This window comes from Salmo salar, chromosome ssa12 (genome assembly GCF_905237065.1).
Source record: "Salmo salar chromosome ssa12, Ssal_v3.1, whole genome shotgun sequence".
Classification (NCBI taxonomy): domain Eukaryota; kingdom Metazoa; phylum Chordata; class Actinopteri; order Salmoniformes; family Salmonidae; genus Salmo; species Salmo salar.
The window spans coordinates 10,244,112-10,270,809 of record NC_059453.1 but is presented as its reverse complement, the minus strand read 5'-3'; the positions used below and the strand labels follow the sequence as shown (position 1 = coordinate 10,270,809).

Sequence of the window (26,698 nt, the reverse complement as noted above, 5' to 3'; positions counted from 1 at the left end):
GCCTTTGCTTCTTCCAAATTGAAATCGGGACTGGGTTAGAGTAGGACCTAAATGTGGGTAGGGCTCGGGCTTATAATTCATACCTGTGCGGGCTGTGTGTGTGTGTGTGTGTGTGTGTGTGTGTGTGTGTGCGCCGTGCCGTAGGACCCTCACCTTTGTCACTGCTGTGAGATCTCGCTCTCTGATGAGCTGTCTACTGGAGTCCAGCTGATAGTTGAAATAATTGTTCCATTTTATGATACAAGTATCAAACGTGGTACACTAATACTAGATACCTTAAGGAAACATTTTAAAATTGGAGGCAGTCTGGGAAGCCTGTCAGTTGACCAGAGTGGACATTTTAATTAAATGGCTGCCGTCCAGATTTCCTGTAAAAATTCAAAAGGCACTGCACATCTGAGCTATCTTTTTTTTGCAGGTGCCTGGTAACAGTTGAATAACATAAGAAGAAACCTGCACACTGCTCTTGATAGGATCACTAATCTTTAATACGTATCGGCCTCAAGGCCTTCGCCAGAGATTTGTATATTTTTTTTGGGGGGGGGTAAAATCATTCCAGACAACATTACAAAGTCATTTTGATATTATCTACCCACTAAATAATCCCCACAGATAATATTATACAATCATTCTAATAGGATCATATTGATTCACATTGTTTTGACCCTAGTCCGACAGCTACGTGACATTTATTTGAATACGTTGTGCTAGAGCCACTACATTTCACACACAGCTAGGGCATGTCTAAATAAGTACCTTGGGAAATAGAGCCATTTCTGGTTTTGTGAATTACCCCCCTGGCGGGTATTTCCAATATGGCCACTGAAATACAGGCTAAGAAACCCCAAGATAGGAAACTGGTTGGATATATGTCACCAGGGGTACTCTGGTAGGTAACTGGTTGGATAGATGTCACCGGGGGTATTCTGGTAGGTAACTGGTTGGATAGATGTCACCGGGGGTACTCTGGTAGGTAACTGGTTGGATAGATGTCACCGGCGGTACTCTGGTAGGTAACTGGTTGGATAGATGTCACCGGGGGTACTCTGGTAGGTAACTGGTTGGATAGATGTCACCGGGGGTATTCTGGTAGGTAACTGGTTGGATAGATGTCACCAGGGGTACTCTGGTAGGTAACTGGTTGGATAGATGTCACCAGGGGTATTCTGGTAGGTAACTGGTTGGATAGATGTCACCGGGGGTATTCTGGTAGGTAACTGGTTGGATAGATGTCACCGGGGGTATTCTGGTAGGTAACTGGTTGGATAGATGTCACCAGGGGTATTCTGGTAGGTAACTGGTTGGATAGATGTCACCAGGGGTACTCTGGTAGGTAACTGGTTGGATAGATGTCACCAGGGGTACTCTGGTAGGTAACTGGTTGGATAGATGTCACCGGGGGTATTCTGGTAGGTAACTGGTTGGATAGATGTCACCAGGGGTACTCTGGTAGGTAACTGGTTGGATAGATGTCACCGGGGGTACTCTGGTAGGTAACTGGTTGGATAGATGTCACCAGGGGTACTCTGGTAGGTAACTGGTTGGATAGATGTCACCAGGGGTATTCTGGTAGGTAACTGGTTGGATAGATGTCACCAGGGGTACTCTGGTAGGTAACTGGTTGGATAGATGTCACCAGGGGTACTCTGGTAGGTAACTGGTTGGATAGATGTCACCGGGGGTACTCTGGTAGGTAACTGGTTGGATAGATGTCACCGGGGGTACTCTGGTAGGTAACTGGTTGGATAGATGTCACCAGGGGTACTCTGGTAGGTAACTGGTTGGATAGATGTCACCAGGGGTATTCTGGTAGGTAACTGGTTGGATAGATGTCACCAGGGGTACTCTGGTAGGTAACTGGTTGGATAGATGTCACCGGGGGTATTCTGGTAGGTAACTGGTTGGATAGATGTCACCAGGGGTACTCTGGTAGGTAACTGGTTGGATAGATGTCACCAGGGGTACTCTGGTAGGATAGGTGTCACCAGGGGTACACTGCTCCGGTCAGACCGCATGGAGACGACAGAGACGCTGCCAAAGTTCCCATATTTATTAAGGGCTTGTGGTTGGACATGTTTAAGTCAGATTTTTTTTGTGTGGTTCTGCAACAAATGAGAGACATAATGAGCAGGTTACATAAACATTCAAGGTAAAAGTGATAAGGATGAACCTATTAAAACAACATATCTGAAAATAATTACATGACATCTTAATGTTATGACTTAACTATAATAGGTCACTTTATGTGGATAGTTCGTCATACCGTCTGTTGACGTTACAGTTAGGGTTACGTTTAGAATAAGGGTTAAGGTTAGTTAGAGCTAGGTTTAGTAGAAATGTTACTGGTAGTCTGTAGAGCCTCTACAGATGGACTAACCAAATAAAAGTGTTAGCCAAAAATATACATGGGGAAACTTGGATGCACACAACTGGAAAGAAACTGAGCAAGAGCTCGACAAGATTTAAATCCAATCTGAAGGTGGGAATGAGTTTATCAGGGCAGTCCTGATAATTAGTGACAAGTGTGTGTGAATGAGCCTATCAGGACAGTTCCAGGGTCAACAGGTGTGTGTGAATGAGCCTATCAGGACAGTTCACAGGGTCAACAGGTGTGTGTGAATGAGCCTATCAGGACAGTTCCAGGGTCAACAGGTGTGTGTGAATGAGCCTATCAGGACAGTTCACAGGGTCAACAGGTGTGTGTGAATGAGCCTATCAGGACAGTTCACAGGGTCAACAGGTGTGTGTGAATGAGCCTATCAGGACAGTCCACAGGGTCAACAGGTGTGTGTGAATGAGCCTATCAGGACAGTCACAGGGTCAACAGGTTAAGTTCATCTCAGTAGAATGCTGCTCCTCTGAGGGCTTAGGAACAGCAGCCAATCAGCTGCATGGGGCCGTGTTGGAACAGCAGCCAATCAGCTGCATGGGGCCGTGTTGGAACAGCAGCCAATCAGCTGCATGGGGCCGTGTTGGACACGATTCACATGGCCATTAATAATGGGCCCATACAGCCCAGGGATGGGTTCACATGGCCATATCTCCATTAATAATGGGCCCATACAGCCCAGGGATGGATTCACATGGCCATATCTCCATTAATAATGGGCCCATGCAGCCCAGGGATGGATTCACATGGCCGTATCTCCATCATAAATAATGGGCCCATACAGCCCAGGGATGGGTTCACATGGCCATATCTCCATAAATAATGGGTCCATACAGCCCAGGGATAGATTCACATGGCACCAAGGTGCATATCTCCATTAATAATGGGCCCAACAGCCCAGGGGATGGCAAGCAAATAAGGGCATAGCCAGGGATGGATTCACATGGCTAAGTCAACAGCCCGGAAGATTCAATGCCGTATCTCCATCATAAATAATGGGTCCATACAGCCCAGGGATGGATTCACATGGCCATATCTCCATAAATAATGGGCCCATACAGCCCAGGGATGGATTCACATGGCCATAGCTCCATAAATAATGGGCCCATACAGACATTTTACATTACATTTTAGTCATTTAGCAGACACTCTTATCCAGAGCAACTTACAGTAGTGAATGCATACATTTCATTTCATACATTTTTTTTTTTCCTGTGCTGGCCCCCCATGGGAATCGAACCCACAACCCTGGTGTTGCAAACACCATGCTCTACCAACTGAGCTACAGGGAAGGCTACAGCTCAGGGATGGATTCACATGGCCATAGCTCCATAAATAATGGGCCCATACAGCCCAGGGATGGATTCACATGGCCGTATCTCCATCATAAATAATGGGTCCATACAGCCCAGGGATGGATTCACATGGCCGTATCTCCATCATAAATAATGGACCCATACAGCCCAGGGATGGATTCACATGGCCGTATCTCCATCATAAATAATGGGCCCATACAGCCCAGGGATGGATTCACATGGCCATCTCTCCATTAATAATGGGCCCATACAGCGCAGGCATGATGGATTAACATGTTTGAGGTGGTCTGGAAAACACAAAATGACCCAAGTAGGCCTTATGTGCGAGTCCTTTAAACTTTATTTAAACTTTATGCAGAAATGTTCTTGTGTATTTTTCAATTGGCCATAACGTCATTAGTAAATCAGATGTCACATTCTTCGTCAACAAATCAACAACAGACTATCAGTGAAAAGCTTACTGACGGGCACTTCCTACATTGGTAATACCCAAAGAATAACGATAACTCGGTACTGAGTCAATGTGCAGGGGTACGAGGTAATAACTTGGCTATATAGACAGGGTACCAGTACTGAGTCAATGTGCAGGGGTACGAGGTAATAACTTGGCTATATATACAGGGTACCAGTACTGAGTCAATGTGCAGGGGTATGAGGTAATAACTTGGCTATATATACATGGTACCAGTACTGAGTCAATGTGCAGGGGTACGAGGTAATAACTTGGCTATATAGATAGGCTACCAGTACTGAGTCAATGTGCAGGGGTACGAGGTAATAACTTGGCTATATATACAGGGTACCAGTACTGAGTCAATGTGCAGGGGTACGAGGTAATAACTTGGCTATATACACAGGGTACCAGTACTGAGTCCATGTGCAGGGGTACGAGGTAATAACTTGGCTATATACACGGGGTACCAGTACTGAGTCAATGTGCAGGGGTATGAGGTAATAACTTGGCTATATATACAGGGTACCAGTACTGAGTCAATGTGCAGGGGTACGAGGTAATAACTTGGCTATATACACGGGGTACCAGTACTGAGTCAGTGTGTAGGGATACGAGGTAATAACTTGGCTATATACACAGGGTACCAGTACTGAGTCCATGTGCAGGGGTACGAGGTAATAACTTGGCTATATAGATAGGGTACCAGTACTGAGTCAATGTGCAGGGGTACGAGGTAATAACTTGGCTATATACACAGGGTACCAGTACTGAGTCCATGTGCAGGGGTACGAGGTAATATCTTGGCTATATACACGGGGTACCAGTACTGAGTCAATGTGCAGGGGTACGAGGTAATAACTTGGCTATATAGATAGGGTACCAGTACTGAGTGAATGTGCAGGGGGTACGAGGTAATAACTTGGCTTATATAGACAGGGTACCAGTACTGAGTGAATGTGCAGGGGTACGAGGTAATAACTTGGCTATATACACGGGGTACCAGTACTGAGTCAGTGTGTAGGGATACGAGGTAATAACTTCGCTATATACACAGGGTACCAGTACTGAGTCAATGTGCAGGGGTACGAGGTAATAACTTGGCTATATATACAGGGTACCAGTACTGAGTCAATGTGCAGGGGTACGAGGTAATAACTTGGCTATATACACGGGGTACCAGTACTGAGTCAGTGTGTAGGGATACGAGGTAATAACTTGGCTATATACACAGGGTACCAGTACTGAGTCCATGTGCAGGGGTACGAGGTAATAACTTGGCTATATACACGGGGTACCAGTACTGAGTCAATGTGCAGGGGTACGAGGTAATAACTTGGCTATATAGATAGGGTACCAGTACTGAGTCAATGTGCAGGGGTACGAGGTAATAACTTGGCTATATACACAGGGTACCAGTACTGAGTCCATGTGCAGGGGTACGAGGTAATATCTTGGCTATATACACGGGGTACCAGTACTGAGTCAATGTGCAGGGGTACGAGGTAATAACTTGGCTATATAGATAGGGTACCAGTACTGAGTGAATGTGCAGGGGTACGAGGTAATAACTTGGCTTATATACACAGGGTACCAGTACTGAGTCAATGTGCAGGGGTACGAGGTAATAACTTGGCTATATACACGGGGTACCAGTACTGAGTCAGTGTGTAGGGATACGAGGTAATAACTTCGCTATATACACAGGGTACCAGTACTGAGTCAATGTGCAGGGGTACGAGGTAATAACTTGGCTATATATACAGGGTACCAGTACTGAGTCAATGTGCAGGGGTACGAGGTAATAACTTGGCTATATACACAGGGTACCAGTACTGAGTCCATGTGCAGGGGTACGAGGTAATAACTTGGCTATATACACGGGGTACCAGTACTGAGTCAATGTGCAGGGGTACGAGGTAATAACTTGGCTATATAGATAGGGTACCAGTACTGAGTCAATGTGCAGGGGTACGAGGTAATAACTTGGCTTATGTACACAGGGTACCAGTACTGAGTCAATGTGCAGGGGTACGAGGTAATAACTTGGCTATATATATAGGGTACCAGTACTGAGTCAATGTGCAGGGGTGCGGTAATAACGCAACAGGGTACCAGTACTGAGTCAATGTGCAGGGGTACGAGGTAATAACTTGGCTATATACACGGGGTACCAGTACTGAGTCAATGTGCAGGGGTACGAGGTAATAACTTGGCTATATATATACAGGGTACCAGTACTGAGTCAATGTGCAGGGGTACGAAGTAATAACTTGGCTATATATATACAGGGTACCAGTACTGAGTCAATGTGCAGGGATACGAGGTCATTGAGGTAGATTCCTTTTGTATACATAGTGTATGTGAACACTACTTCAAATGAGTGGATTTGGCTATTTCAGTCACACCCGTTGCTGACAGGTGTATAAAATCGAGCACACTGCCATGCAATCTCCTTAGACAAACGTTGGCAGTAGAGTGGCCTTACTGAAGAGCTCAGTGATTGATGGAGGAGGACAGAGAGGGAGGGAGAGTGGAGAGGAGGACAGAGGGGGAGGGAGAGATACAGAGGGGGAGGGAGGGATGGAGTAGGACAGGGGGAGGGAGGGAGATGGAGAGGAGGACAGAGGTAGGGAGGGGCAGAGAAAAGTGAGTGAGGATGTGACTGAGATGTCTTCTGACAGTTGTCTCTTAGCCCTAGGTGATTTCTGGTGTGGGTGTCCTCTGGGTGATGTTTGGAACATATGTCTGTTGTCTCCGTGGAAACCTGATACTCCAGAGCCTGTCATTGGACGCTGGTGACACACTGTCACACACACACACACACACACACACACACACACACACACACACACACACACACACACACACACTGAGCCTGCCGTTGGATGGCGGTGTCTATACACACTCCTACATAATGATTTGGGAATATGAGATGCCATACCCCCAGGTCTGCCACACACACAACTCTCAGTCCTGAACAAAACATAACTGGCCCTCTCAGACGGTGTTACCATCAGGCCTCTCAGACGGTGTCAACAGATGGTACGGTGTTACCATCAGGCCTCTCAGACGGTGTCAACAGATGGTACGGTGTTACCATCAGGCCTCTCAGACGGTGTCAGGATAGGGGCTGGAGATGAGACTAGCTGGAGGTTAGACTAGGGGCTGGAGATGAGACTAGCTGGAGGTTAGACTAGGGGCTGGAGATCAGACTAGCTGGAGGTTAGACTAGGGGCTGGAGATGAGACTAGCTGGAGGTTAGACTAGGGGCTGGAGATCAGACTAGCTGGAGGTTAGACTAGGGGCTGGAGATGAGACTAGCTGGAGGTTAGACTAGGGGCTGGAGATGAGACTAGGTATAACTGGAGGTTAGACTAGGGGCTGGAGATGAGACTAGCTGGAGGTTAGACTAGGGGCTGGAGATGAGACTTGCTGGAGATTAGACTAGGTATAACTGGAGGTTAGACTAGGGGCTGGAGGTTAGACTAGGTATAGCTGGAGGTTAGACTAGGGGCTGGAGATGAGACTAGGTATAGCTGGAGGTTAGACTAGGGGCTGGAGATAAGACTAGCTGGAGGTTAGACTAGGGGCTGGAGATGAGACTAGCTGGAGGTTAGACTAGGGGCTGGAGATCAGACTAGCTGGAGGTTAGACTAGGGGCTGGAGATGAGACTAGCTGGAGGTTAGACTAGGGGCTGGAGATCAGACTAGCTGGAGGTTAGACTAGGGGCTGGAGATGAGACTAGCTGGAGGTTAGACTAGGGGCTGGAGATGAGACTAGGTATAACTGGAGGTTAGACTAGGGGCTGGAGATGAGACTAGCTGGAGGTTAGACTAGGGGCTGGAGATGAGACTTGCTGGAGATTAGACTAGGTATAACTGGAGGTTAGACTAGGGGCTGGAGGTTAGACTAGGTATAGCTGGAGGTTAGACTAGGGGCTGGAGATGAGACTAGGTATAGCTGGAGGTTAGACTAGGGGCTGGAGATAAGACTAGGTATAGCTGGAGGTTAGACTAGGGGCTGGAGATGAGACTGGCTATAGCTGGAGGTTAGACTAGGGGCTGGAGATGAGACTAGCTGGAGGTTAGACTAGGGGCTGGAGATCAGACTAGGTATAGCTGGAGGTTAGACTAGGGGCTGGAGATGAGACTAGGTATAGCTGGAGGTTAGACTAGGGGCTGGAGATAAGACTAGGTATAGCTGGAGGTTAGACTAGGGGCTGGAGATGAGACTGGCTATAGCTGGAGGTTAGACTAGGGGCTGGAGATGAGACTAGCTGGAGGTTAGACTAGGGGCTGGAGATGAGACTAGCTGGAGATTAGACTAGGTATAGCTGGAGGTTAGACTAGGGGCTGGAGATGAGACTAGCTGGAGGTTAGACTAGGGGCTGGAGATGAGACTAGCTGGAGGTTAGACTAGGGGCTGGAGATGAGACTAGCTGGAGATTAGACTAGGGGCTGGAGATCAGACTAGCTGGAGGTTAGACTAGGGGCTGGAGATCAGACTAGCTGGAGGTTAGACTAGGGGCTACCTCTCCCTGTCTCTCTCGCCCTTTCTCCCTTTCCCCCTCTGTCTCTACCTCCCCCTCTCGCTTTCTCCATGGCTCTCTACCTCTCTTTCTCCCTGTCTCTACCTCTCTCTCTCCTCTTTCTCCCTGTCTCTCTACCTCTCTCTCTCTCCTCTTTCTCCCTGTCTCTCTACCTCCCCCTCTCTCCTCTTTCTCCCTGTCTCTCTACCTCCCCCTCTCTCTTCTTTCTCCCTGTCTCTACCTCTCTCTCTCTCCTCTTTCTCCCTGTCTCTACCTCTCTCTCTCCTCTTTCTCCCTGTCTCTACCTCTCTCTCTCCTCTTTCTCCCTGTCTCTCTACCTCCCCCTCTCTCCTCTTTCTCCCTGTCTCTACCTCTCTCTCTCCTCTTTCTCCCTGTCTCTACCTCTCTCTCTCCTCTTTCTCCCTGTCTCTCTACCTCCCCCTCTCTCCTCTTTCTCCCTGTCTCTCTACCTCTCTCTCTCCTCTTTCTCCCTGTCTCTACCTCTCTCTCTCCTCTTTCTCCCTGTCTCTACCTCTCTCTCTCCTCTTTCTCCCTGTCTCTCTACCTCCCTCTCTCTCCTCTTTCTCCCTGTCTCTACCTCTCTCTCTCTCCTCTTTCTCCCTGTCTCTCTACCTCCCCCTCTCTCCTCTTTCTCCCTGTCTCTACCTCCCCCCTCTCTCCTCTTTCTCCCTGTCTCTACCTCCCTCTCTCTCCTCTTTCTCCCTGTCTCTCTACCTCTCTCTCTCTCCTCTTTCTCCCTGTCTCTCTACCTCCCCCTCTCTCCTCTTTCTCCCTGTCTCTCTACCTCCCTCTCTCTCCTCTTTCTCCCTGTCTCTCTACCTCCCTCTCTCTCCTCTTTCTCCCTGTCTCTCTACCTCCCCCTCTCTCCTCTTTCTCCCTGTCTCTCTACCTCCCCCTCTCTCCTCTTTCTCCCTGTCTCTCTACCTCTCTCTCTAGTGTATCCATCTCTTCTCTACTAGATGTTAAATATCAGAATCTGCATTTAAATTGAAACCAGGAGTTCATTTGCATATTTTTTGATTATACCATTAATATCCCTTCTGTTTTTCTCCTTTCAGCCAATCACAAACCTCTGTTCTTTTGTCTTAAATGGTGTCTGAGACTTGGGAGGTAAAGATAGGAGAGACCTATCCACTCCATCTCACTTCTACCCCCTCTCTGCCTTCCCCCTCTACCACCTTCTCTCTCTGCCGGCCTTCTCTCTCTGCCTTCCCCCTCTACCCCCCTTTTCTCTCTGCCTTCCCCCTCTACCCCCTTTCTGCCTTCCCCCTCTACCCCCCTCTCTGCCTTCCCCCTCTACCCCCCTCTCTGCCTTCCCCCTCTACCCCCCTCTCTGCCTTCCCCCTCTACCCCCCTTTCTGCCTTCCCCCTCTACCCCCCTCTCTGCCTTCCCCCTCTACCCCCCTTTTCTCTCTGCCTTCCCCCTCTACCCCCTCTTTGCCTTCCCCCTCTACCCCCCTTTTCTCTCTGCCTTCCCCCTCTACCCCCCTCTCTGCCTTCCCCCTCTACCCCCCCTCTCTGCCTTCCCCCTCTACCCCCCTCTCTGCCTTCCCCCCTCTACCCCCTCTCTGCCTTCCCCCTCTACCCCCCCTCTCTGCCTTCCCCCTCTACCCCCTTTCTGCCTTCCCCCTCTACCCCCTCTCTGCCTTCCCCCTCTACCCCCCTCTCTCTGCCTTCCCCCTCTACCCCCTCTCTCTGCCTTCCCCCTCTACCCCCCTCTCTGCCTTCCCCCTCTACCCCCCTCTCTCTGCCTTCCCCCTCTACCCCCCTCTCTGCCTTCCCCCTCTACCCCCCTCTCTGCCTTCCCCCTCTACCCCCTCTCTGCCTTCCCCCTCTACCCCCCTCTCTGCCTTCCCCCTCTACCCCCTCTCTGCCTTCCCCCTCTACCCCCTCTCTGCCTTCCCCCTCTACCCCCTTCCTCTCTGCCTTCCCCCTCTACCCCCTCTCTGCCTTCCCCCCTCTACCCCCCTCTCTGCCTTCCCCCTCTACCCCTCTCTCTGCCTTCCCCCCCTCTGCCCCTCTCCCCCCCCTCTCTGCCTTCCCCCTCTACCCCCTCTCTGCCTTCCCCCTCTACCCCCTCTCTGCCTTCCCCCCTCTACCCCCTCTCTGCCTTCCCCCTCTACCCCCTTTCTCTGCCTTCCCCCTCTACCCCCTCTCTGCCTTCCCCCTCTACCCCCCCTCTCCCCCTCTCTGCCTTCCCCCCTCTACCCCCCTTTCTGCCTTCCCCCTCTACCCCCTTTCTGCCTTCCCCCTCTACCCCTCTCTGCCTTCCCCCTCTACCCCCTCTCTGCCTTTCCCCCCTCTACTCCCTCTCTGCCTTCCTCCTCTACCCCCTCACTGCCTTCCTCCTCTACCCCCTCTCTGCCTTCCCCCTCTACCCCCCTCTCTCTCTGCCTTCCCCCTCTACCCCCTCTCTGCCTTCCCCCTCTACCCCCCTTCGTCCTGCCCCTTTCCCCTTCTCTCCCTCTCTCTCTCCCTCTGTTATATCTGTCGTCAGGTAGTTCTAGAAGGCTGTGGCATTTACCTTTTCATTCTCAGCCCCCCCTGGACATCAGACGTTTAAAGAAAGTCCATTCTCCTCTGAAAGAGACAAGAGCAGAGACCTTTTATTTTCTCACTATTACATTGTGGTTCTGAATGCTAAAGAGCAACACTTTGGTGCGCTGTGAAAAGTTACAGTAAAGTTTAATGTAGAGGAGCGGAGATGAGAGAGATGGCTGAGGGATAGAAAGAGAGAACATGGAAGACTCATTAGTAGGCAGTGGAGCTGCTGACCTGGTAACCCCCATCACTACACACTCTGACCTGGTAACCCCCGTCACATTACACACACTGACCTGGTAACCCCCCTCACATTACACTCTGACCTGGTAACCCCCATCACTACACACTCTGACCTGGTAACCCCCCTCACATTACACTCTGACCTGGTAACCCCCATCACTACACACTCTGACCTGGTAACCCCCGTCACATTACACACACTGACCTGGTAACCCCTGTCACTACACTCTGACCTGGTAACCCCCCTCACTACACACTCTGACCTGGTAAACCCCGTCACATTACACACACTGACCTGGTAACCCCCGTCACTACACTCTGACCTGGTAACCCCCCTCACTACACACTCTGACCTGGTAACCCCCGTCACATTACACACACTGACCTGGTAACCCCCGTCACATTACACACACTGACCTGGTAACCCCCGTCATTACACTCTGACCTGGTAACCCCCCTCACTACACACTCTGACCTGGTAACCCCCGTCACATTACACACACTGACCTGGTAACCCCCGTCACATTACACACACTGACCTGGTAACCCCCGTCACATTACACTCTGACCTGGTAACCCCCGTCACTACACTCTGACCTGGTAACCCCCGTCACTACACTCTGACCTGGTAACCCCCGTCACTACACTCTGACCTGGTAACCCCCCTCACTACACACTCTGACCTGGTAACCCCCGTCACATTACACACACTGACCTGGTAACCCCCGTCACATTACACACACTGACCTGGTAACCCCCGTCACATTACACTCTGACCTGGTAACCCCCCCTCACTACACTCTGACCTGGTAACCCCCCTCACTACACACTCTGACCTGGTAACCCCCGTCACATTACACACACTGACCTGGTAACCCCCGTCACAATACACTCTGACCTGGTAACCCCCCTCACTACACTCTGACCTGGTAACCCCCCTCACTACACACTGACCTGGTAACCCCCATCACTACACACTCTGACCTGGTAACCCCCATCACTACACACTCTGCCCTGGTAACCCCCATCACTACACACTGACCTGGTAACCCCCGTCACTACACTCTGACCTGGTAACCCCCCTCACTACACACTCTGACCTGGTAACCACCGTCACATTACATACTGACCTGGTAACACCCCTCACTACACTCTGACCTGGTAACACCCCTCACTACACTCTGACCTGGTAACCCCCCTCACTACACTCTGACCTGGTAACCCCCCTCACTACACTCTGACCTGGTAACCCCTCTCACTACACACTTTGACCTGGTAACCCCCCTCACTACACACTCTGACCTGGTAACCCCCGTCACTACACTCTGACCTGGTAACCCCCCTCACATTACACTCTGACCTGGTAACCCCCCTCACTACACACTCTGACCTGGTAACCCCCCTCACTACACTCTGTACTGGTAACCCCGTCACATTACACTCTGACCTGGTAACCCCCCTCACTACACACTCTGACCTGGTAACCCCCCTCACTACACACTCTGACCTGGTAACCCCCCTCACATTACATACTGACCTGGTAACCCCCCTCACATTACACTCTGACCTGGTAACCCCCCTCACTACACTCTGACCTGGTAACCCCCTCACATTACACTCTGACCTGGTAACCCCCGTCACTACACTCTGACCTGGTAACCACCGTCACTACACACTCTGACCTGGTAACCCCTCTCACTACACTCTGACCTGGTAACCCCCCTCACTACACACTCTGACCTGGCAACCCCTCTCACTACACTCTGACCTGGTAACCACCGTCACTACACACTCTGATCTGGTAACCTCCCTCACTACACACTCTGACCTGGTAACCCCCCTCACTACACTCTGACCTGGTAACCCCCCTCACATTACATACTGACCTGGTAACCCCCCTCACTACACACTCTGACCTGGTAACCCCCCTCACTACACACTGACCTGGTAACCCCCCTCACTACACACTCTGACCTGGTAACCCCCCTCACTACACACTCTGACTTGGTAACCCCCCTCACTACACACTCTGACCTGGTAACCCCCCCTCACATTACACTCTGACCTGGTAACCCCCCCTCACTACACTCTGACCTGGTAACCCCCCTCACTACACACTCTGACCTGGTAACCCCCCCTCACTACACTCTGACCTGGTAAGCCCCCTCACTACACACTGACCTGGTAACCCCCTCACATTACACTCTGACCTGGTAACCCCCCTCACATTACACTCTGACCTGGTAACCCCCCTCACTACACTCTGACCTGGTAACCCCCCTCACTACACTCTGACCTGGTAACCCCCGTCACATTATACACTCTGACCTGGTAACCCCCGTCACATTATACACTCTGACCTGGTAACCCCCGTCACATTATACACACTGACCTGGTAACCCCCCGTCACATTACACTCTGACCTGGTAACCCCCCTCACTCACACTCTGACTTGGTAACCCCCCTCACTACACTCTGACCTGGTAACCCCCGTCACATTATACACTCTGACCTGGTAACCCCCGTCACATTACACTCTGACCTGGTAACCCCCGTCACTACACACTCTGACCTGGTAACCACCGTCACTACACACTCTGACCTGGTAACCACCGTCACATTACACTCTGACCTGGTAACCCCCGTCACTACACACTCTGACCTGGTAACCACCGTCACATTACACTCTGACCTGGTAACCACCGTCACTACACTCTGACCTGGTAACCACCGTCACTACACTCTGACCTGGTAACCCCCCTCACTACACACTCTGACCTGGTAACCCCCCTCACTACACACTCTGACCTGGTAACCCCCCTCACTACACACTCTGACCTGGTAACCCCCCCTCACTACACACTCTGACCTGGTAACCCCCCTCACTACACACTCTGACCTGGTAACCCCCCTCACATTACACTCTGACCTGGTAACCACCGTCACATTACATACTGACCTGGTAACCCCCCTCACATTACACTCTGACCTGGTAACCCCCCTCACTACACTCTGACCTGGTAACCCCCCTCACTACACTCTGACCTGGTAACCCCCCTCACATTACACTCTGACCTGGTAACCCCCCTCACTACACTCTGACCTGGTAACCCCCCTCACTACACTCTGACCTGGTAACCCCCCTCACTACACACTCTGACCTGGTAACCCCCCTTTATTCTAGAAGACTGTCAGCTCAACCATCACAAAGCTGTCAATTAGTGACCCCCTGAGACTGTGTGTGTGTGTGTGTGTGTGTGTGTGTGTGTGTGTGTGTGTGTGTGTGTGTGTGTGTGTGTGTGTGTGTGTGTGTGTGTGTGTGTGTGTGTGTGTGTGTGTGTGTGTGCGCGCACGCGAGAGTGCACCTGTGTGTGTGTGTGTAAATCACAGTCTTCCTGTGTGTCCAGTCTGGGACGGAATGTACCCCAGGATGTGATTGGTGGATTGGCATTCCGCAGCAGCCTCGTCTCTGGTTGGCTGAGGTGACTGCCGTGTGACATCCCACATTCTAATCCACCAACCATCGATTTCCTTTAACTAGAAATACAGATGAGGGGGAAGGAGAGGGGGAGGAGGAAGGAGAGTGGGGGGAGGAAGGAGAGTGGGGGGGAGGAAGGAGAGTGGGGGGGAGGAAGGAGAGGGGGAGGGGGAAGGAGAGGGGGAGGAAGGAGAGGGGGGAGGAAGGAGAGGGGGAGGAGGAAGTAGAGGGAAAGGAGAGAGGGAGGAAGGTGAGGGGGGAGGAAGGAGTGTGGGAGGAGGAAGTAGAGGGGAAGGAGAGCGGGAGGAAGGAGAGTAGGAGGAGAGGAGGCGAGTGGGAGGAGGGAGGAGAGTGGGAGGAGGAAGGAGAGTGGGAGGAGGAAGGAGAGTGGGGAGAGGAGGAAGGAGAGTGGGAGGAAGGAGAGGGGGGAGGAAGGAGAGGGTGAAGAGGAGGGAGAGGAGGAGAGGGGGGGAGGAGGAAGGAGAGGAGGGAGAGGAGGAGAGGGGGGAGGAGGAAGGAGGGGGAGGAGAGGGTGAGGTGAGGGTGAGAGGGGGGAGGTGAGGGGTGAGAGGAGGAGGAGAGGGTGAGGAGAGGAGGAGAGGGGGGAGGAGGAAGGAGAGGGGGAGGTGAGGGTGAGAGGAGGAGGAGAGGGGGAGGAGGAAGAGAGGGGGAGGTGAGGGTGAGAGGAGGAGGAGAGGGTGAGGTGAGGGGTGAGAGGGGGAGGTGAGGGGTGAGAGGAGGAGGAGAGGGTGAGGAGAGGAGGAGAGGGGGAGGGAGGAAGAGAGGGGGAGGTGAGGGTGAGAGGAGGAGGAGAGGGTGAGGTGAGGGTGAGAGGGGGAGGTGAGGGTGAGAGGAGGAGGAGAGGGTGAGGAGAGGAGGAGGAGGGGAGGAGGAAGAGAGGGGGAGGAGAGGGTGAGGTGAGGGTGAGAGGGGGAGGTGAGGGTGAGAGGAGGAGGAGAGGGTGAGGAGAGGAGGAGAGGGGGAGGAGGAAGGAGAGGGGGAGGAGAGGGTGAGGTGAGGGTGAGAGGGGGAGGAGGAAGGAGAGGGGGGAGGAGGAAGGAGGAGAGGAGGCGAGTGGGAGGAGGGAGGAGAGTGGGAGGAGGAAGGAGAGTGGGAGGAGGAAGGAGAGTGGGGGAGAGGAGGAAGGAGAGTGGGAGGAAGGAGAGGGGGAGGAAGGAGAGGGTGAAGAGGAGGGAGAGGAGGAGAGGGGGGAGGAGGAAGGAGAGGGGGAGAGGGGGGAGGAGAGGGTGAGGTGAGGGTGAGAGGGGAGGTGAGGGTGAGAGGAGGAGGAGAGGGTGAGGAGAGGAGGAGAGGGGGGAGGAGAGGAGGAGAGGGGGAGGAGGAAGGAGAGGGGGAGGTGAGGGGTGAGAGGGGGAGGTGAGGGTGAGAGGAGGAGGAGAGGGTGAGGGAGAGGAGGAGAGGGGGGAGGAGAGGAGGAGAGGGGGGAGGAGGAAGGAGAGGAGGAGGAGAGGGTGAGGTGAGGGTGAGAGGAGGAGGAGAGGGTGAGGAGAGGAGGAGAGGGGGAGAGAGGAGGAGAGGGGGAGGAGGAAGGAGAGGAGGAGGAGAGGGTGAGGTGAGGGTGAGAGGAGGAGGAGAGGGGGAGGAGAGGAGGAGAGGGGGAGGAGGAAGAGAGGGGGAGTAGTAGTAGAGGGAGAGAAGAGCATGGGGAAAGGAGCACCCTGGACATAGTGAAGTTATTGTGTTGTTATTAAACAACAACTTGTTGATTTGAAAAAGGTCAGGACTTGTTCATAACAGGTTCTGGGGAGTCATGAATATGCTAACAGGCGTTGATAAGGTCACTATTTAAATAAATCCACACACACACACATTGAGAACACACACAGTATTTGAATAAATCCCTTTTTGAAGAAAACACCCCACTTCTGACCTTTAAATTAAATCTGATTTCTTTCCTCTGTTTTTCCTGCCATTGGAGAGAGGAAGGGGATCATCAATGAAAGTGTGGTGCATGTTTATCATTACCCTCTGGGCCTGGTGCTCTCTCTTCTCTCCATCCATCTCTCGCTCCATCCATCTCTCTCTCCCTCCATCTCTCTCTCCCTCCATCTCTCTCTCCCTCCATCTCTCTCTCCCTCCATCTCTCTTCTCTCCCTCCATCTCTCTTCTCTCCCTTCATCTCTCTTCTCTTCCTCCATCTCTCTTCTCTCCCTCCATCTCTCTTCTCTCCCTCCATCTCTCTCTCCCTCCATCTCTCTTCTCTCCCTCCATCTCTCTTCTCTCCCTCCATCTCTCTCTCCCTCCATCTCTCTCTCCCTCCATCTCTCTCTCCCTCCATCTCTCTTCTCTCCCTCCATCTCTCTTCTCTCCCTCCATCTCTCTTCTCTCCCTCCATCTCTCTTCTCTCCCTCCATCTCTCTTCTCTCCCTCCATCTCTCTTCTCTCCCTCCATCTCTCTCTCCCTCCATCTCTCTCTCCATCCATCTCTCTCTCCCTCCATCTCTTCTCTCCCTCCATCTCTCTCGTCATCCATCTCTCTTCTCGCCATCCATGTCTCTCCCTCATCTCTCTCCCTCCATCTCTCTTCTCTCTCTCCATCCATCTTTCTCCCTCATCTCTCTCCCTCCATCTCATCTCTCTCCTGTCTCTCTCCATCCATCTCTCTCCCTCCTGTCTCTCTCTCTCCATCCGTCTCTCTCCCTTCTGTCTCTCTCCCTCCTGTCGCTCTCTCCCTTCTGTCTCTCTCTCCCCATCCATCTCTCCCCCTCATCTCTCTCTCCCTCCATCTCTCTCTCTCCCATCTCTCCCTCCGTCTCTCTCTCCCCTCCCTTCTCCCTTCTATCACTCTGTGTTCCTCCTCTCCTTTCTCTCCCTCTATCTTGTCTTTCTCTATCGTTCTCTCTCCCTCACTGGCCTTTCTACCCCAAGATAAAAATGTTTTATTTAATTATTTCTATATAGTTGACATTATTTAGTCTTTATAAGTCAGAGTTGAAGTAATAATCATTATTTCTATATCGTTAACATTATTCAGTCTTTATAAGTCAGAGTTGAGGTAATAATCATTATTTCTATATAGTTAACATTATTCAGTCTTTATAAGTCAGAGTTGAAGTAATAGTAACATGCCATTTACCAGACCCCATTATCCAAAGTGACTTAGTCATGGGTGCATACAGTTTTCAGGTGGGGAGTCCAAGCGGGAATCCAACCCAGAATCCTTGGCGTTTCCAGTGCCATACTCTACCGACTGAGCAACATGACTTCAGAGGGAAAAGTATTCATATATTAGTGTGTATGATGTTTATGGATTCTTCAGCATCGGACAGGGAAAAGACTACAGTAGAGACATTTTCACAGAAGTTGAGTATAACTTGATGGTAATGCGTGTTCTGTGAAGTCCTCGGGGTCTAGAACACCGGCCCTGGTTCCCATGGCGCCCTCCAGGTGTGTGTGCTGGTGTGTACAGGGAGAGAGAGAGAGACTTAGGGGTATGGCATAACTTTCCAGATGGGCTTACACACAGGAGGAGATAAACAGAATGGGGGAGAGAGATGGACAAAGAGGGATGGTTGTGAATGGAAAAGTTGACTGGGTGGAAGAGACGTGCTCTCTCTATCTCTCTCCCCCTTCTTCTCTACCTCTATCTCTCTTCCTCTCCTCCCTGCGTTTCTTTAATTACTTCATCCTCCCTCTCCTCCCTTTGCGCTCCCTCTCCTCATTTCACTCTGAGCGGCGTTGTATTTATTTAATTAATCCACCCTGAATTTCTTCCCATTTCACCGACTCATCCCAACGCTCACAAACAGGTCCCCATAAACAACAAACAACTTCTAAATCGATTTTCTTTTCTCACTTCTAAAGTTAATGTTCTCTCCCTCTTGACGCAAAGTGTGTGTGTGTGTGTGTGTGTGTGTGTGTGTGTGTGTGTGTGTGTGTGTGTGTGTGTGTGTGTGTGTGTGTGTGTGTGTGTGTGTGTCCTACAACAGGGTTTTCTACTCCAGGAGAGATGAGGCTTCTGTTCCAGATCCATCTATGTGACCAAAAGTTGACATCATTCCAACATCTCATTCCAAAATCATGGTCATTAATATGGAGTTGGTCCCCCCTTTGCTGCTATAACAGCCTCCACTCTTCTGGGAAGGCTTTCCACTAGATGTTGGAACATTGCTGCGGGGACTTGCTTCCATTCAGCCACAAGAGCATTAGTGAGGTTGGGCACTGATGTTGGGCGATTAGGCCTGGCTCGCAGTCGGCATTCCAATTCATCCAAAAGGTGCTCGATGAGGTTGAGATCAGGGCTCTGTGCAGGCAAATAAGTTCTTCCACACCAATCTCGACAAAACATTTCTGTATGGACTTTGCTTTATGCACAGGGGCATTGTCATGCTGAAACAGGAAAGGGCCTTCCCCAAACTGCCACAAAGTTGGGAGCACAGAATCATCTAGAATGTTATTATATGCTGTAGCGCTAATATTTCCCTTCACAGAAACTAAGGGGCCTAACCCGAACCATGAAAAACAGCCCCAGACCATTATTCCTCCTCCACTAAACTTTACAGTTGGTGCCATGCATTGGGGCAGGTAGCGTTCTCCTGGCATCCGCCAAACCCAGATTCGTCGTTCGGACTGCCAGATGGTGAAGCGTGATTCAACACTCCAGAGAATGTTTCCACTGCTGAGTCCAATGGCAGTGAACTTTACACCACTCCAGCTTGGCATTGCGCATGGTGATCTTAGGCTTGTGTGCGGCTGCTCGGCCATGGAAACCCATATCATGAAGCTCTTGTGCTGACGTTGCTTCCAGAGGCAGTTTGAGAACTTGGTAGTGAGTGTTACAACTGAGGACAGATGATTTTTGCTTCAGCACTCAGCAGTCTCGTTCTGTGAGCTTTGTGTGTTCTACCACTTCACGGCTGAGCCCTTGTTGCTCCTAGATGTTTCCACTTCACAATAACAGCACTTACAGTTGACCGGGGCAGCTCTAGCAGGGCAGAAATTTTACAAACTGACTTGTTGGAATGGTGGCATCCTATGACGGTGCCATGTTGAAAGTCACTGAGCTCTTCAGTAAGGCCATTCTGCTGCCAATGTTTGTCCATGGAGATTGCATGGTTGTGTGCTGTCAGCAACGGGTGTGGCTGAAATAGCTGAATCCACTAATTTGAAGAGTTTTCCACATACTGCTGTATATAAACTCAGCAAAAAAAGAAATGTCCTCTTACTGTCAACTGCGTTTATTTTCAGCAAACTTAACGTGTAAATATTTGTATGAACATAACAAGATTCAACAACTGAGACATAAACTGGACAAGTTCCACAGACATGTGACTAACAGAAATTGAATAATGTGTCCCTGTACAAAGGGGGGAGGGTCAAAATCAAAAGTAACAGTCAGTATCTGGTGTGGCCACCAGCTGCATTAAGTACTGCAGTGCATCTCCTCCTCATGGAGATGCACCAGATTTGCCAGTTCTTGCTGTGAGATGTTACCCCACTCTTCCACCAAGGCACCTGCAAGTTCCAGGGCATTTCTGGGGGGAATGGCCCTAGCCCTCACCCTCCGATCCAACAGGTCCCAGACCTGCTCAATAGGATTGAGATCAGGGGTCTTCGCTGGCCATGGCAGAACACTGACATTCCTGTCTTGCAGGAAATCACGCACAGAACGAGCAGTATGGCTGGTGGCATTGTCATGCTGGAGGGTCATGTCAGGATGAGCCTGCAGGAAGGGTACCACATGAGGGAGGAGGATGTCTTCCCTGTAACACACAGCGTTGAGATTGCCTGCAATGACAACAAGCTCAGTCCGATGATGCTGTGACACACCGCCCCAGACCATGATGGACCACCTCCAAATCGATCCCGCTCCAGAGTACAGGCCTCGGTGTAACGCTCATTCCTTCAACGATAAACGCAAATCCGACCATCACCCCTGGTGAGACAAAACCGCGACTCGTCAGTGAAGTGCACTTTTTGCCAGTCCTGTCTGGTCCAGCGACGGTGGGTTTGTGCCCATAGGCGACGTTGTTGCCAGTGATGTCTGGTGAGGAGCTGCCTTACAACAGGCCGACAAGCCCTCAGTCCAGCCTCTCTCAGCCTATTGCGGACAGTCTGAGCACTGATGGAGGGATTGTGCATTCCTGGTGTAACTCGGGCAGTTGTTGTTGCCATCCTGTACCTGTCCCGCAGGTGTGATGTTTGGACGTACCGATCCTGTGCAGGTGTTGTTACATGTGGTCAGCCACAGCGAGGACGATCAGCTGTCCGTCCTGTCTCCCTGTAGCGCTGTCTTAGGCTTCTCACAGTACGGACATTGCAATTTATTGCCCTTGCCACATCTGCAGTCCTCATGCCTCCTTACAGCATGCCTAAGGCACGTTCACGCATGCCTAAGGCACGTTCACGCCTCTTTAGTGTTCTAGGTTTTCATAACTGTGACCTTAATTGCCTACCGTCTGTAAGTTGTTAGTGTCTTAACAACTTTTCCACAGGTGCATGGTCATTAATTGTTTATGGTTGATTGAACAAGCATGGGAAACAGTGTTTAAACCCTTTACAATGAAGATCTGTGAAGTTATTTGCATTATCTTTGAAAGAGGGGGTCCTGAAAAAGGGACATTTCCTTTTTGAGCTGAGTTTCTATATGTAGTGTACTTCTAACTGACCCCTTCTCCCTGTCTCTTTCTTCTTTATCTCTCTCTCTCCTCCAGGCCAGTGGAGGTGTTGTGGGCAGTGGAGGCAGTATGCAGCTGATGGAGACAGATTTCAGTAAAACCCTGAGAGAGATGGTGGACCTCCATCTGCACCACCAGAAGAGCATACCAGCCTTTCTCTCTGCTGTGACCCTTGACCTCTTCAGCCGACAGACCACAGTCTGACTTGACCCTCGACCTTTTCAGCCGACAGACCACGGTCTGACTTGACCCTCGACCTCTTCAGCCGACAGACCACCGTCTTACTTGACCCTTGACCTCTTTAGCCGACAGACCACGGTCTGACTTGTCTGACTTGACCCTTGACCTCTTGAGCCGACAGACCACGGTCTGACTTGACTCTCGACCTCTTCAGCCGACAGACCAACGTCTGACTTGACCCTTGACCTCTTCAGCCGACAGACCACGGTCTGACTTGACCCTCGACCTCTTCAGCCGACAGACCACGCACGGTCTGACTTGACCATGATATATGACCTGTGACCTCATTGTTTGACATGTGATGTCATTGCCTTGACCTCTTCACATGATGGTTAAGGTTAGGATTGGGGGAGGGGAAGCTGATCCTAGATCTGTCATTGTTGTCTGACCTGTGATGTCGTCATGTGACCCCGAGGTGACCTGTGACCTCACTATCTGACCTGTGATGTCATGGTGTCTGACTGACACAGCTGTGCAATGGACTCTGATGATAATAATATAAAGTTAAATAAAAGGAGTCGCTGTCTAGACCTGTGTTGTTTCTCTGCACGAAGTTACACATTTGATCAAATAATATCATTATTTCTAGATGTTATGGAGGTTTTTAGGATGACGGTGAGAAGAGGAAACAAGGGCCTTTGTTGACATCATACTTCATTACGTTAATTCTCTTAGACTGTCACAAATGGCACCCTATTCCCTACATAGTAAACTACAAGAGCCTGAAGGTAGTGCACTAGGTAGGGATTAGGGTGACAGCCTCGTCTTTATATAGTGTGATCTCTGTAACCTTCAGTCAGATGTTCTGTTATTGTTTCACTACTTCCTGTATTGAGCTCTGTAACCTTCAGTCAGATGTTCTGTTATTGTTTCACTACTTCCTGTGTTGATCTTTGCTCTAAAGTTGTTTTTTGCAGAAGGTTCATATGGCTTCATGTTGGACACACAGCGTCATTTTAAATAGTGGCACACAACGAACATCTTGTTATTTTCTTGTAAATGGAAAGCAGTGAAAAAGGTATAACCTGAATGAGTTGATTTGTCATTAGAACAAACAGCTCTATTACTTCTTACCTCTTAGTTTGTTTTGTTTGTGCCCCTGCCCAGTCATGTGAAATTCATAGATTAGGGCCTAATTTATTTATTTAAATTGACTGATGTCCTTCTATGAACTGTAATTCAGTAAAATTGTTGTGTTGCGTTTATATTTTTGTTCAGTCTAATTAGGATGTATGTATGTGTGGAATGTTATTTCAGACGTGAATTGAGTGAATAAAGAACTAATCTAACTAGACGTGTTTGTCCGTGTGGTGTGAGGGTGCATTCAAGACAAGTGGAAACTCGAAGAAAATTAGGTGAAATCATGACATAAAAACTTTGAGGTCAAATCGTGACATCAGTGAGGTCAAATGGTGAGGTCAGTGATCTTTCGGTTGGAAAGTCGGAGCGCTAAGCAGAAACCTGAATTTCCGACTTGGAATTCCGAGGTGGATGACTGTTCAAAACCATTTTCCCAGTCGGAGCTAGTTTTTTCCCCCCCAGAGTTCCCAGTTGTCTTGAAGGCAGCATGAGCACGCGCTTGTCCTTGTGTTTTTTTTGTGTGCATGCTTGTGAGTGAGTTGTAGTACTGTAGGCTGTAAATCATTAGTCAGCCAGACTAGTTCCCAGGGGAAAGGAGAGACTGGAGAGATAGAGAATATCATACCCATTATCTCACCCACACACCACCTGGCTGTGTTCACCCTGTGAGTACCTTCTCTGTTCTAGTGTTGGGGAAAGACAGCTAAATAAGACAGCTGCCCACTGCACTGAGGATAGGAAACACTGTCACCACCGATAAATCTACGATAATCGATCATTTCAAAAAGCATTTTTCCACGGCTGGCCATGCTTTCCACCTGGCTACCACTACCCCGGCCAACACCTCAGCACCCCCTGCAGCAACTTGCCCAAGCCTCCCCCATTTCTCCTTCACCCAAATCCAAACAGCTGATGTTCTGAAAGACCAGCAGCTTAAAGAGCAGATGGGCTATGTACAGGTGCAGTGATCTGTAAGCTGCTCTGACAGCTGATGTTTAAAGTTAGAGAGGGAGATATGACTCCAGCTTCAGTGATTTTTGCAATTCGTTCTAGTCATTGTCAGCAGAGAAATGGAAGGAAAGGTGGCCAAAGTAAGTGTTGGCTTTGGGGACGACCAGTGAAATATACCTGCTGGAGCACGTGCTACGGTGGGTGTTGCTATGGTGACCAGTGAGCTGAGATAAGGCGATCACTGTACCTGTACATAGCCCATCTGTAAATAGCAAACACTACTACCTCATCCCCATATTATTACTTACCCTCTTGTTCTTTTGCACCCCAGTATCTCTACTTGCACATTATCATCTGCACATATCACTCCAGTATTAATGCTAAGTTGGAATTATTTTCGCCTCTATGGCCTATTGCCTACCTCCCTACTCTTCTACATTTACACACACTGTACATAGATTATTTGTATTTTTCTATTGTGTTATTGACTGTACATTTGTTTATGAGTAACTCTGTGTTGTTGTATGTGTCGCACTGCTTTGCTTTATCTTGGCCAGGTCGCAGTTGTAAATCAGAACTTGTTCCCAACTGGCCTACCTGGTTAAATAAAGGTGAAATAAAACTTAATAAAATCTAAAAACCAGCAGGTCACCTGCTCCCTCTCTTCTCTCTCTTCACTCTTCTCACACTTCCATCTCTTTCTAGTTCTGTTTTTTCTCTCTCCCTGAGCAATATGGACAGAGAGAGAGAGATCTGAGCAATATGGACAGAGAGAGAGAGATCTGAGTAATATGGACAGAGAGAGACAGCTGAGTTAGAGGGAGTGAAGTCTGAGCAATATGGACTAGAGGTCAACCGATTATGATTTTTCAACACCGATACCGATTATTGGAGGACCGAAAAAGCCGGTACCGATTAATCGACCAATTTTTTATTTATTTGTAATAATGACAATTACAACAATACTGAATGAACACTTATTTTAACTTAATATAATACATCAATAAAATCAATTTAGCCTCAAATAAATAATGAAACATGTTCAATTTGGTTTAAATAATGCAAAAACAAAGTGTTGGAGAAGAAAGTAAAAGTGCATTATGTGCCATGTAAGAAAGCTAACGTTTAAGTTCCTTGCTCAGAACATGAGAACATATGAAAGCTGGTGGTTCCTTTTAACATGAGTCTTCAATATTCCCAGGTAAGAAGTTTTAGGTTGTAGTTATTAAAGGTTAAAGGAATTATAGGACTATTTCTCTCTATCCGATTTGTATTTCATATACCTTTGACTATTGGATGTTCTTAAAGGCTTTAGTATTGCCAGTCTTTAGTATTGCCAGTGTAACAGTATAGCTTCCGTCCCTCTCCTCGCTCCTACCTGGGCTCAAACCAGGAACACATCGACAACAGCTACCCTCAAAGCAGCGTTACCCATGCAGAGCAAGGGAAACAACTACTCCAAGTCTCAGAGCGAGTGACGTTTGAAACGCTATTAGCGCACACCCGGCTAACTAGCTAGCCATTTCACATCGGTTACACCAGCCTAATCTTGGGAGTTGACAGGCTTGAAGTCATAAACAGTGCAATGCGTTGCGAAGTGCTTCTGGCAAAACGCACGAAAGTGCTATTTTGAATGAATGCTTATGGGCCTGCTGGTGCCTACCATCACTCAGTCAGACTGCTCTATCAAATCATGGACTTAAATATAACATAACGCACAGAAACACGAGCCTTAGGTCATGAATATGGTCGAATCCGGAAACTCACGTTTATTCTTTCAGTGAAATACGGAACCGTTCCGTATTTTACCTAACGGGTGGCATTCATAAGTCTAAATGTTCCTGTTACATTGCACAACCTTCAATGTTATGTCATAATTACGTAAAATGCTGGCAAATTAGTTTGCAACGAGCCAGGCGGCCCAAACTGTTGCATATACCCTGACTCTGCGTGCAATGAACGGAAGAGAAGTGACACAATTTCACATGGTTTATATTGCCTGCTAACCTGGATTTCTTTTAGCTAAATATGCAGGTTTAAAAATATATACAGTGGGGAGAACAAGTATTCGATACACTGCCGATTTTGCAGGTTTTCCTACTTACAAAGTATGTAGAGGTCTGTAATTTTTATCATAGGTACACTTCAACTGTGAGAGACGGAATCTAAAACAAAAATCCAGAAAATCACATTGTATGATTTTTAAGTAATTCATTTGCATTTTATTGCATGACATAAGTATTTGATCATCTACCAACCAGTAAGAATTCCGGCTCTCACAGACCTTTTTCTTTAAGAAGCCCTCCTGTTCTCCACTCATTACCTGTATTAACTGCACCTGTTTGAACTCGTTACCTGTATAAAAGACACCTGTCCACACACTCAATCAAACAGACTCCAACCTCTCCACAATGTCCAAGACCAGAGAGCTGTGTAAGGACATCAGGGATAAAATTGTAGACCTGCACAAGGCTGGGATGGGCTACAGGACAATAGGCAAGCAGCTTGGTGAGAAGGCAACAACTGTTGGCGCAATTATTAGAAAATGGAAGAAGTTCAAGATGACGGTCAATCACCCTCGGTCTGGGGCTCCATGCAAGATCTCACCTCGTGGGGCATCAATGATCATGAGGAAGGTGAGGGATCAGCCCAGAACTACGCGGCAGGACCTGGTCAATGACCTGAAGAGAGCTGGGACCACAGTCTCAAAGAAAACCATTAGTAACACACTACGCCGTCATGGATTAAAATCCTGCAGCGCACGCAAGGTCCCCCTGCTCAAGCCAGCGCATGTCCAGGCCCGTCTGAAGTTTGCCAG

General features: G+C 49.5%; 1 protein-coding gene across 3 annotated transcripts in view; it reads left to right on the top strand.

Annotated features, from left to right (window-relative positions):
• The window catches only part of LOC106564124 (mitotic spindle assembly checkpoint protein MAD1), a 119,111-nt gene extending 95,968 nt beyond the window's left edge, over positions 1–23,143 (top strand). For all 3 annotated transcript variants that reach the window (XM_045690660.1, XM_045690661.1, XM_045690659.1), the window contains one exon: positions 21,646–23,143. In XM_045690660.1, the coding sequence (XP_045546616.1) occupies positions 21,646–21,813 (168 nt within the window). In that variant the 3' untranslated portion in view covers positions 21,814–23,143. The remainder of the gene's footprint in view (positions 1–21,645) is intronic.
• The last annotated feature ends 3,555 nt before the right edge of the window (positions 23,144–26,698 follow it).